The sequence below is a fragment of the Falco naumanni genome, chromosome 8, assembly GCF_017639655.2.
Source record: "Falco naumanni isolate bFalNau1 chromosome 8, bFalNau1.pat, whole genome shotgun sequence".
Classification (NCBI taxonomy): Eukaryota; Metazoa; Chordata; class Aves; order Falconiformes; family Falconidae; genus Falco; species Falco naumanni.
This window is the reverse complement of record NC_054061.1, coordinates 21,904,476-21,917,248: the sequence shown is the minus strand read 5'-3', so window position 1 is coordinate 21,917,248 and position 12,773 is coordinate 21,904,476. Positions and strand designations below refer to the sequence as shown.

The following is a 12,773-nucleotide window of genomic DNA, read 5'->3' as shown; positions in this document are numbered from 1 at the left end:
ACTATAACACAAGGTTATATGTGATACCGATCCCTTACAGAAGATGTGCAGTGTGAGAGGTGTCTCTGCCTCTAGGAGCAACCCTGAGGGTGTCCCAGCTCTAGGGGAGATCAGCACCATGCAGCCAGCTGCTTAACAGGGAGAACTCAAGGGAGACTCGCTCAGGCTGCCCTATCTGCGGAATAAAGTGGTTGGCTTGTAGTCAAACTATGTGTGATGGAAAAGGTATTCTGGAGACTCCTTGTAGTCTCAGCTTCCTTTGTTCCTTGATGAATGAGTCTTCAAAAAGCCACCTGCTGTTCATGTGTTGATTGCATGATTGGTGTTCCAAGCTCATATGCATCGATGCTTACTGGGTCGCTCTGCTCCTGCGTGGGTTTCCAGAGAACAGACTGGAACTAGATAAGTTCTTGGCCTTGTTACAGCTTGAGCCTTTACCTCCTTTGGAGCCTGAACCACACTACCACTAGTTTGGTCAAGGGATCAAGTGCATCCATCACAACCAATAACAATTAAAAGCAGAAAAATTTAAGCAAATTCCTGGTAAAATTAATTTTGAGGTCATATATGGATGCAGTGCGGTCCTCTAATTCGTTTTTTCATAGTTGTAGATCAATGCTGAAACGGCATTTGTGTAACATTAGATTTGGTTAATGAATCCTGAGAGCCTTGTATTAGTGAACATTATTATTTCTGTAAATTTTAATGTATTTTATGCAACGAAACCCAAATTATTCTCTCTAAAAGTCTTGTCAGGTGTTTGCCAAATGTATAGATTAAAGTAATCAAACATGACTACACCTTCAGCTGTGCTGCTTAATTTCTGTTCTTGTGGCTTCCAAAGTATGGAAAAACAGGGTAGTAATTTTTTTTTTATATTGCTTTAAAAGTACTTTTTAAAAAAAACAGAAAGAAGTATTTATTCTCTGTACCTTTTTCTGTTTCACTGCAAATTGTCTTTACAGATCTGAAGACCTGACACTGAGATGCTCAGCAGTGTATTCACTCAAAACTGAAAAATGTTTGTTACTTCCCCATTTATAGAATTATTAATGCATTTGTAAGAAAACTTTTGGATTCTGCAACTTACTAACTCAAGTTCAATTGTGAAAAAGCATCCTCAAATTATACTTGCAGCTTCTGTCCTCTAGAATTTAATTCACGTAGGAATTACAGAGGTGACCTGAACTGAGCAAATCAGTCTTTATTGTTTTCGTGATGAAAGCTCTAAGAAGTCCGATTATCAACACTATTAACAAGGTTACTGAATGAATTAATCTTCTGAAACGGTGCTGTTTTATTGCATGTTGAGTTTCTTCTAATAAACTCTTCTCCCTGCCACCTCTTCTCAGCTCGTTTCATCCCCTATAAGCCTCAAGACATTTTGCTGAAGCCACTGTTGTTTGAAGTGCCAAGCATAACAACAGACTCGGTGTTTGTTGGGAGAGAATGGCTGTTTCAAGTGATTGAAGAAAAACTGAAGAATACTGATCCAGCAGAGAACAGGGGAGCAGTCATTACTGGAAATGTGGGCTTTGGGAAGACTGCAGTTATTTCACGGCTGGTGGCACTTAGCTGCCACGGAAGTCGCATGAGGCAAATAGCTTCAAATAGCCCTAATTCATCCCCCAAAAGTATGTTGGTTTTCTGAGTAATTGTTTGGGTTATTGTACTAATAACACAAATTGAATGTTGTTTGCATTCTTGGCTTGAGGCAATCGGGCCTCATCAGCTCCTGGGCTGACGCTTTTTCCCTCCAGTGCGGGAAGGAATCTGTCCCAATTGTACACTGTCAGACACCTTCCGCTGATACAGCCTGGGCTCAGCCCATCAAAAGGTGGTAAATGGGAATGGTAGGTAGAATCTCCTTCTGTCAGACAGTGTGTACCCTGAACTTGGTCAGTAGCTTGTTCTCCCATTAGTTTGGAAAGAGAGAAGGGAGATGTTTCTTCCCCACTGTGCACCACACGCTTTTCAGTACCACGTGTTTTCCAAAGAATTCCAGTAGAGGCAAGAGTAAAGCTGTGAAGGAGCCCATTCTGTCTTCTGCTGGGATCCATAGGATTCTGTCACCTGACCATTCCAGTGCCTACGTTAAATGGAAGGATGGCATGACTGTTACTGCTGCTACCTGCCCTGCTGACACTTCAAATAGTAGTAGTAGTAGTAATGATGATAAATTGTTCATATTTCCCAGTAGTTCAGTCATATAATAACTTAGTTTAAATGAGTCAGTGAATGTATAAATTTCATACATAAGGAAACTCTTCACATCAGCATGGCTTTGCTTTCAGTAATTCTATCATTTTGATCTAAAAGTCAGTTGAATCGTTTTAAAATTGTGAAGTTGCAAATATGTGCCTGTATTTATCAGAATAGTTGCAGGCTTCTTTTAAATGCTATTGTTCAGTTTTGATTTTTATGCTAGCTTTAAAGATATTCTGTGGAATTCTTAAAAAACAATCTGCTGTCAGCAAACTTGGTCTCATCTGTTGTCTTTTTATTAAAAACAGGTGGTGACTCCTGTCAGGAGATTCCCCTAAGTCAGTTAGCCCTATCTGCTCCTCCAGCAAATGGCACCAATACGATGAACACTCTGAATTGTCCTGGTACTCCTGAATACCAAAATCACACAGGTGATTCTGTGAGACATCTTGCTTCAAAGGTGAGTTTTCACTTGTTGATAGATTTTCAGTATGTTAGAAAACTCCTGAGTTGAGAGGAGACAGCCTGCTGTGCTGTCCTCCTGAGTACGCCAGTAGGTGGTGGTGGGAGAACAGGCAGTAATTTTGGACACTTCTAAAAGATGTGTACGTTTCATGACTGGTGAAACCAGCAATCTGCCTTTTCTACCTTTCAAGTTATTGCTTGAATTCTGCTTGGTCTTTGAAAGGGTTTTATTAGAAATTTCACATCAGTTTCATGTGTGTATGGGAGTTTGGGATCCTTTACTTGCAGAATGGGCTGTGTGTTCTCTACAGGGAGGTTCTCAGTGTACCTTCCTTCCAAAAGCAAAATGGGGGGGGGGGCGGGGAAGGAGATAAACCGTTTGGTCTATGTATAAGCCATCTATATTCAATGATACAGGTTGAATCTGGACGTAGTCTTGCTATTTTCCATACTCTGAGAGTCTGAAGTAAACAATTTAAAAGTTACTTTTGCATTAGATAATTATGATAAGTGTGTTATTTTTTCCCTAAGCAATAAAAATAATGTCTGAATTGCATACTTTATTCAAATAGTTGTGAGGAAAACATGAGGTTATTGTTGCAGTCTTTAAGGTGACATGTATTATTCGGAAACAATGTTATGAAAGCCACTGAAGTGCAAACTTTGTATTTACTGTGAACACCAGATTATCCTTGTGGTTTGATTTTTTTCAAAGAAATATGGCCTATGTGATAAGTAATACACACCTTTGTAATAATCAGAATAAAGCCATTTGTCTTCTTTATCTGTTTGCTGTTATGAGGATGTCTTTAATATCTGTCTGTCATCTACTTCTGTATGATGATGATCAGATTACTCGTCAGGTGATTACAGTGTGTGACACGATGTTGTCAGATTATAGCTAATAGGTTGCTTAGAGCCTCAAGTTATTTTTCTTGTACTACTTGGTTACTTAGCTGTTTACCCACTGTATCCAAATGGCATGAACTCAGATTACTGTGTTTTGCTGCCAGAATCTGACATTTTGATGTCTTTTCCTCTTTGCATGCCCTACAAGGTCAAAATATATTTATAGGCTTCTATTCTGTGTCTCTGACACAGGCCATCTGAGACCAGTTGCAGAGTTAGATTATTATTCTAACACTAAAAAGTGTTTTATACTTGAAAGAGAAATTTAGTAACATTTTATCAAAATTGGACTCTTTTTTTTTTTTTTTAATTCTCCAGGTCGTTGCTTATCACTACTGTCAAGCTGACAACACATACACGTGTCTTGTTCCAGAATTTGTGCACAGTATTGCAGCTTTACTTTGTCGTTCAAATCAATTAACAGCATACAGAGATCTTCTAATAAAAGAGCCTCACTTACAAAGCATGCTTAGCCTGAGATCTTGTGTGCAAGATCCAGCAGCAGCTTTTAAAAGGGGAGTGTTGGAACCACTTTCAAACCTCAGGAAAGGTAGGTTAAGCAGGAAGTGACTTGGAAACTGAATGTAAACTGCATCAAAAGTGTGGGGAAAAGATCTAAGAATATGTATTTTAATGCTCTAAGAGAAATAAATAAAGCAGAGCATTCCAGAGAAAGGGATTCCTTAATTGTGGTAGTTATTTGTAACAATAATAGGTAGGTTTTGAACGGTTATTTCATGTTTTAAATAAAATTATATTAAAATACATCAAAGGTCATGGAAACTTTACATTTATTGTTTTGTCATAAAACTCAAGGATAACTTTGTGGCTTGAAGCTAAGAGTGGCATATTTGCATTAAAGGATTTTGTTTTCAGATGCTTTTGTGTTTTGTCACACTTCTGTTTTGTGATTCTCTGTGCCTAAACACCTGCAAAGTGGATGTGTCCTTTGCTTGCTTTTAAAATTGATATCACAGTTTCCCAAGAAAGCGTGTAGCATGATTTTCATATTTTTTAAAAAAAGCTATCAAACTCCTCCTTGAAAACAGCTGGCTTCACAGTATATGCCAGCTTGAGCAGGTACTTGATACCTGGCAAGATGGGGGAGGAGATTTGCCTATGTGTGAACAGAGCATGTGTCATTCCTATGAAAACTGCTTTGCAGTTCTTGAATTTTGTTGACAGTCAACAAAATTCCTGTGAAATCCATTGGCAAATCTTATGTTTACCACTGGGATTTTCATCCTTAACAAGTGCTCAAAATGAATACTGCTGTTTTCTTAAGCTGTTGCAAAATAAACTTTTCTCCTCAGAACTGAAAGTGTAAACCAGTGCCTTTATGACTTTTGCAAATTGTAAATTTTTTTTGTTTGGTAAGTCCAGTAAAGGATAAGTTTTAAGTAAATAGGTAAATAATCAAAAGCAGTGTTAACTAATAGCTTAACCTATGTATGCCTTCTTCCCATATCCTTGCATCTCTTACATTAACAGCCTTGTTCAATCTTTTAACTTTTTAAATTTGTTGTGAAATAGATCCCTAGTAGTAGTGCAGTAAAAAGCACTATTTTAAGTGATTCTTTCCACTTTTTATCAGTTTATGATGATGTTATTTTATATCTCCTAATGTTGTTTTCAATCTCCTAAATGCTATAAGATGTATTGCTGCACATAAAGGTAATTTTTTATTTCTTGACGTTCCAAACTTGGGGATAAAAATATGGCACTTAATAGAAGAATTTGCATTCATCCTTTCCTTTTTTAATTTTTGTATTTCAGAGCGGAAAATTCCTGAGGAAGACTATATAATTTTGATAGATGGTTTAAATGATGCAGAATTTCATAAACCTGATTATGGTGACACAGTTTCTTCATTTATCACAAACATAATCTGTATGTTTCCTCCCTGGCTGAAGCTCATTGTGACTATAAGAACTAACTTCCAGGTAAAAACAGCTTTTAACTTTTTTTTTTTTTTTACCCTCAAAGACTAAGTGATCTTTTATATTGGTGCAGCTGCATTATTATGAAAAATACTGGGTTTAGAGGAATTCAAAGTAAAGTCTCTTGGGTTTTTTTCCTTCCTTTGTTATTGCATGTTTATTTACAGTACACAAGTATGATACCAGGGGCCCTTTTTGTTTTGAATCTCTTTCCTCAGTAGGCTAGTAGAATTGCTAATAAAAGAAGTCGTGAAATCTGAGTATGTTTCCTTGGCCTTCAAGAGTGAAATGGGCAAATGAATGGTTGAAAGCTTAAAAAAAATAAAAGTAATTAGAAGCCCATAGTGATTTTCCCTTTGGTGTTTACTTCTTGGAGTGTATTTCTGCTAGTGTTATGCTCTGGGTTTTCACTTTTGAGGAAGGGATAAGCCACAATTCCACTATCTGTGTTGATGAGATTGATTTCTGGCCTTATTACCTTTGATCCCTCTGCATCTCTTCATCTCTCTGAATCCAGCCTCAAAACTTCTGGTTAAAGCATTTTGTCAGAATTAAGCAGCTAAGAGATACTTGCAGGTATCCCGAGTGCATTCAAGCAAGGACATACAGAATTCCCATTCTGCGCTGGGCAGTAATGTTCTGAACAAAATTCTGGTTTTGTTTTCAGCACTAGTCAGGCTGTTTAAAGCCTTCAGTTAGCTTCAGTTGAAAAAAAGCAGCTGTGTCTGGTTTAGTCATCTACCGTATCTCTGAGATAGCACCCTTTATATATTTCAACAACGCTTGAGATACAGCTCTGCCAGTCGTACGCTGCTGCTTCACTAGGCATCTTGCACTCTTAAAGACAGCTTGAAGGAGGACCAACTCCAGCTCTGTAGTAGCTGTTTCCTAATGCAGTCAGGAGTATATCTGGAGAGAATTGGGCAGATTACTCCAGAGTTACTCTGTGTACCAAGCTGACAAGGTGCAAGACAGTGGTGGTGTGGAGCTGGATGTGTGGTGGGGTTGGACTCTGTGACCTTTAAAGGTCCCTTCCAACCCCAGCTGCTCGATGGCTGTAAGTCTGTTTTGACCGTGTTGAAGTGCAGGTGTGCCTCAGAACAGCCTTCTGAGAGTTTGTTCTGTATCTGCCTTCTTGCTACTAGGACTCTGAACATTTAACTGCCTGCAGAGTTGAGTTCTCAACTACATTTTTATTTTTAACAAGGGATTTCTGTAGTAGAGACTGTTTCTCCTCAGGAGAAGTGTGCATCTGTGATCAAAACATTTCACTGGCCTGAAATTTCAGCTTTTGAAATCCACGTGACTACTTTAAAGGGGAATAAAGAGTTCTTTTTTAGGTTGTGAGGTTGTGAAAGTTTGTTAAACACTTCTGATATATGCCTCTATGTAAGAAGTCTTAGGTCTTTTGGATTTTTATTTACATAAACATAAATGTGTTCCGTGAACATAAAAATGTGTTTGGGTGAACCTGTGGAAGTGCCTGTGCCATACCTGGTACCTGCCTTGAACTAAATGGGACTTTGTATGTGTGGGTGGTACCTTTCTGGCACATTGTTACGGGAAGATGTTACAATGAGGAGATTCTCTTCTGTTTTGTCATTTGTGGTATTTCTTAATAAATCATTCCTTCTTAATTGATCATTCCTTCTACCTCCCCCCTTTCCCCTGGCCTGTCCAATTCTGGGAACTGTTTCATGGTCCCTTGAGTCTAAAGTGATCGTTGCTGTAGCTCCTCCCCTTCAGCTGCCTTGCTGTGCTTTGTCAGTAAAATATTTGAGACCTTCCTATGAAAAATGATGCAATGTAGAAATATTGTTCTACCTGTTACCAGGGGCCAATATTTGTGAAGCTGTTGCAGAGATACTGAATTTCTTTGTAATTTGTCTGGTGCTCTTTACAGAACAGAAATATAGCAAAAAGATGCATTGTTGAGTTTTCAAGTGCTGGAATACTGTAATGCCTGTGTGGTTTTGTTTTTGTTTGTTTGGTTTTTGGTTTGTTTTCTTTCTTTTTTTCCTCTCTTTCCCCCTCATAGGAAGTAGTAAGTTCACTGCCCTTTATCGCAATATCCCTGGACAATTTTCCAGACAACAAAGAAATTCACGATGACTTGAATGCTTATATTCAGTACAGAATTAATAACAGCCAGGAAATTATAAACAACCTATCTTTAAATGGAAAAGCTGATGCAGCTATTATTGGGAAAGTGAGTAACCACCTGATCATGAGAAGCCTGGGATCTTACCTCTATTTGAAACTCACTCTGGATCTTTTCCAAAAAGGTCACCTAGTAATCAAAAGTGCAAGCTACAAGGTTGTTCCAGTGTCTCTATCAGAACTGTACTTACTTCAGTGCAATATGAAGTTCATGACAAACTCCGCTTTTGAGCGAGCCCTGCCAATATTAAATGTGGCACTGGCATCCCTACATCCCATGACAGATGAACAGATTTTCCAAGCTATTAATGCAAGCCAAATAAGTGGTGAACAACAATGGGAAGACTTCAGCCAAAGGATGGAAGCCCTTTCATGTTTTCTGATAAAAAGACGTGACAAAACACGTATGTTCTGCCATCCTTCCTTCAGGGAATGGCTTGTTTGGAGAGCAGATGGTGAAAATACAGACTTCTTATGTGAGCCAAGGTAAATGAAACCTGCAGTAAATCATGTTCAAATAACTGCAATTATGTTTTATATAATTGGTTGCAACAATTGGTGAGAGGAAAGAGTAAAGTTAAAATACAAGCATGCCTGATTTTTTCCAAAATGAAAACTTTTATATGTTTAGAGATAAGCTTGACCAGAAGTATCAGAGGTTACAATACATAATTGACCTTGTAGAACTTGCAGATTTGCATTTAACTTTGCTAACTTTGTGAAGAAATGAGAGTACTGTGGTGTTATTGATACAGCAAAATTGTTGACAACTACGTGCAGCAGAACTTCGTCTATTTAGAGTGCAGGAATAAAAAGAACAGGTCATTTGAGCTCTTTTAAATGTAAAAATATTAAGACATTTCATTCTATAATTATATTCTCATGGCATTGTTTGTTCCATCTCGCCTTCCTTGACTTGACATGAACGAGTTAAATTGGAGACAATAAGCTGCTGTAGCACATTCACATTCATGCAGTCCATGTCTTCCATTTTTCTCATATTCTTCAGAGTTTTAGTTTTTTTGTTTTTGCAAAACAACAAAAAATGCTGACATTTGAAATTATCACTGACCCAACACTTCTTAGAGTGGATTTAACAAGAACAGTTCGGCAGGTGGAATTATCAGGGTTGCAGACTGTTTGGCCCCTACCGTGGGTGCTCTAACAGAAGGTGGAGTGTTACCTTGTTGTACTTAAAGCTTCTGTTTTTTCAAAGTTCTGTTCAGAAATCTCTGAAGGTGGGGCAAGAAGCCCCCAGAATTTCATCCCCCAGATGAATAGTCTAATTAGCATATGGTTAATTGTCCAGTTCCAGTATAAAGTCTGATTAATGTATAGTATATGATAACCTTGTCGTCTCAGGGTTATGCCATTTCCACTGTTGCCTAGAATACTGACCACTGACTAATGTAGATGAAGAATTACTAAATACACATTTTATCTCTAATATCAGAAGGATTCAGATCTTCTTGAAGGATTAGGTTTTATGTAAGGTACCTGCAGTCTCTCACAAGACATAAGGGGAGAAGTATGCAAATGTATTCTATGGTGCTATGGAATCTGTGTCCAAACCTGCGTGGGTGCTGATGTGGGCCGCTTGTGAGGTGACAGTCGAGAAATATTAGGAGTAGGTTTCAACTTTTGAAATTTGCTCTTTTTCTCTTTGTGTCATTTCATTATGGCAAGAATTTTGTTTAGACGTAATGGTATGTTTCAGTAGTCTGACAGAGAAAGTTGAGCTATTATAACAGGCATGCAGATGTGTTAGGATATTGACTGGAAGTATAGTTATGAAAGCATTTCTCTCTTAATCCTTTTTACTAGGAATGGACATGCTCTACTGGCTTTCATGTTTTCTCGACAAGAGGGAAAGTTAAACCGCCAACAAACTATGGAACTTGGTCATCATATACTTAAAGCTCACATTTTTAAGGTAAAGCTTACAGCTTAATAGGTTTTATGACTTATTCATTTAAATATATCTTAGAGATTCTCCTTTGAGTTGCTTTACTACTTTGTTAGAAGCTTATGCAAAATACTTGGTAGTGCTAACAAACAAAATTGTTACTTCTCTTTATACTCACAAATTATAGATATAAGTAGCATTTCTAATCCTATAGAGAGATTTCCTGTTATGTCGTTTCTGTTAGGGTCTCAGTAAAAGAACTGGAATTTCTTCCAGTCATCTTCAAGCCTTGTGGATTGGTTATAGTACTGATGGACTGTCTGCAGCCCTTGCTTCTCTGAGAAACATCTATACACCCAATGTGAAGGTAAGAAAATAAGCATTCATGTACAACTGGTGCTTTCATCTGCCGCTGTGGCTGTAACTCTGTTGATGAATGTTGAAATTAATGTAACCCTTTAGAGGAAAAAAGCCACCACTATGCATCTGTAACTGAACTCCTTTATCATGAGCCTTCACCTACTTTTTTAAGCTGTTGTTAAAGCCCATCTCAGTTTTCCTTCATAGTTTTGATGGGAGAAAGGGTTTCACCCTGATTCTGATGCAGTAGCGTAGATAAGTGTGTAGATGCATTTTCAGGGGGGCAGATGCACCACCTGATCTGCTGGGCAGATATCAGCTGTATTTTCTTTTGTGGGGAAGTAACAAGGGAATTGCAAAAGGGGAAGTACTGTAAGAATGGAAGGGTGCAAAATTCCAGAACTTTGCACTATTATTTGAATCCCTGGATTATGGATAGGGAAATTCAAGTTGACAAGTTGCAATTTTGGCCAACTGCTAAGCCTTTTGATTGGAAATTTGCATTTACGTGGACACAAATGCATGCTCTGATAATTTTTTGGAGATTGCTTTTTATACAATCTGGTTCTGTATTAATGGGACTAGTTACATAAATCTGCAGAGTAGCAGCAAGTCACGCAGATGAAATTGTGGTGAGAGAGTAGTGAGTTTCAGGGGAGAGGTGAGTCTTCTGTCAGGAGTACATTGTTCAGTAATACAATAATCAAATTGCTAACAGATTATTTTAAGCCTTCATATTGCTATACGTGTGATAAAATCAATGTCTGCCAATAAAGTCTGCATCAATATTAGGGAGTAACATGTGAGTACCTGAATCAAGATGTCAGAGTCACATAATAATAATAAATTCAGACAAATATGAGGAAAAAATTGTTGTGTTGAAATTATATTTTAGGTGAGTCGGCTGTTGATCTTGGCTGGAGCAAATGTGAATTATAGGACTGAAGTACTAAATAATGCCCCAGTGCTGTGTGTCCAGTCGCACCTTGGACATGAAGAAGTGGTCACTCTTTTACTAGAATTTGGAGCTGCTATTGATGGAACTTCAGAAAATGGGATGACAGCACTTAGTTATGCAGCCGCTGCAGGTCACATGAAGATAGTTTCACTGCTGTGCAAAAAAGGTGCAAAGGTAAGCTGATGCACAAAGATGGCAATGTTTGCAGCCAAAAAAAAATCATGCAAAGGGCTAAGAAAACTGTTGTGGATTATGTAAGTATATAATTAACACACGTAGACTTGGAGCAAGGTGGTGGGGGAGTCCAGAACATCTCCACAGACTTCCATGAAGCATTTTCCATGTGCCATCATGACCCTTTGACTGTCCAGCCAATTTTGGATCCACCTCACTGTGCACTTACATAACCTGTACTTCATCAGCTTATCCACGACTGTCTTATGAGAGATGACATCAGAAGCCGTAGTAAAGTTGAGGTAGACAACATCCACAGCTCTCCCCTCATCTACCAAGCCAGTCCCCTCGTGGTAGGAGGCTGTCAGGTTGGTTAAGCATGATTTCCCCTTGGTAAACCCATGCTGACTACTCCCAATCACCTTCTTGTCCTTCGTGTGTTTGGAAATGGCTTCCAGGATTACTTTTTCTATCACCTTTCCAGCAACTAAGGTGAGGCTGTTTAGTTTGTAATTCCCTAGATCTTCCTTCTTGCCCTTCTCAAAGACAGGAGTGACATTTGCTGTCTTGCAGTGCTCAGGAGCTTCTCCTCTCTGTGGCCTTTCACTAGGCTTTTTAACTCTGAACAATTTCTTTCCCAATGCAGGCTGACTGGGTAGACAAGAAAGGCCAGTGTGCTTTGGTCCACAGTGCATTGAGAGGGCATTGTGATATCCTTGAGTACTTGCTCAACGTTGTTTGGCTAACTCCTTCCCAAGAACAACATTCACTAAGAAAAGGCCAGGCACTGCAACAAGCTCTAACAGCAGCTTCCAGTATGGGACACTGTCAGGTAGGTTGGTACTTCACATATTTCCAAATCTATTTGAATTTATCAGAATTGTACAACTGTGCTTGCAGCTATTTTTAGAAGAGGTTTGGAAGGCAGTGCTATTGAAACTGCTGATATTTAAAATAGTAGGCATTCTTAGCTGCTGTTTTAAATGCTGTAGTCAATTGTCCAATAATATTATTTGCTTCAGTATTTGTTTATACGTAACTTTCGGTGTACTTTTTCCTCTCTGTTCCTGGAAGTTGTCCTAAATCTTTAGTGGTAATGATGATATTCTATATCAGTGATCCAACCTGGTATGTTTCTGCTTCAGGTTGATTTTATTTTTCATAGTATAACAAATCATATATTGCACATACATGCACATACTTAACTTTTTAACCTGATGCACATGTCAAGTTATAGACTTAATTCTGCATAATGTTACTTAAGACAGAAAATTGGGATTGTGTGCGTGTATATGATAAAAGAAGGTTTCTCAGCATTACAGTATTATTCAGTAAAAGGAATGCTAGAAATAAACACATAAGAGATGCAAAATGCTTTCGATATTTAGGCGATACAACTATGCCTTCTGTTCATTGGGAAAGCAAATACTAACCTGGATATAAAAGTAATTGGTAAGTAAAGATACTTGAATAAAGATCACACTGATGGAATTTCCTGTGAATGTATTGTAAGCGATATGTCAAAAGCAGAAACTTAAAATGTCTTCAGTAAAACCATTTCAAAATTTACTTCTTTTAAATCTATTTTTAATTGCTGTAAGATCAAGAATCTGATCTTTAAAGTTGTTTACATGATTCAAACATAAGAGATGTATATGTGTAGTTAATTTACTATATGATATATATAAGCCATCAC

General features: G+C 38.0%; 1 protein-coding gene across 5 annotated transcripts in view; it reads left to right on the top strand.

The window, feature by feature from the left end:
- The window catches only part of TANC1 (tetratricopeptide repeat, ankyrin repeat and coiled-coil containing 1), a 95,465-nt gene that overhangs the window by 65,397 nt on the left and 17,295 nt on the right, over positions 1–12,773 (top strand). For all 5 annotated transcript variants that reach the window (XM_040604342.1, XM_040604343.1, XM_040604340.1 and 2 more), the window contains 9 exons: positions 1,353–1,634; positions 2,514–2,665; positions 3,898–4,129; positions 5,356–5,522; positions 7,558–8,165; positions 9,504–9,612; positions 9,830–9,952; positions 10,841–11,077; positions 11,724–11,909. In XM_040604342.1, the coding sequence (XP_040460276.1) occupies positions 1,353–1,634; positions 2,514–2,665; positions 3,898–4,129; positions 5,356–5,522; positions 7,558–8,165; positions 9,504–9,612; positions 9,830–9,952; positions 10,841–11,077; positions 11,724–11,909 (2,096 nt within the window). The remainder of the gene's footprint in view (positions 1–1,352; positions 1,635–2,513; positions 2,666–3,897; positions 4,130–5,355; positions 5,523–7,557; positions 8,166–9,503; positions 9,613–9,829; positions 9,953–10,840; positions 11,078–11,723; positions 11,910–12,773) is intronic.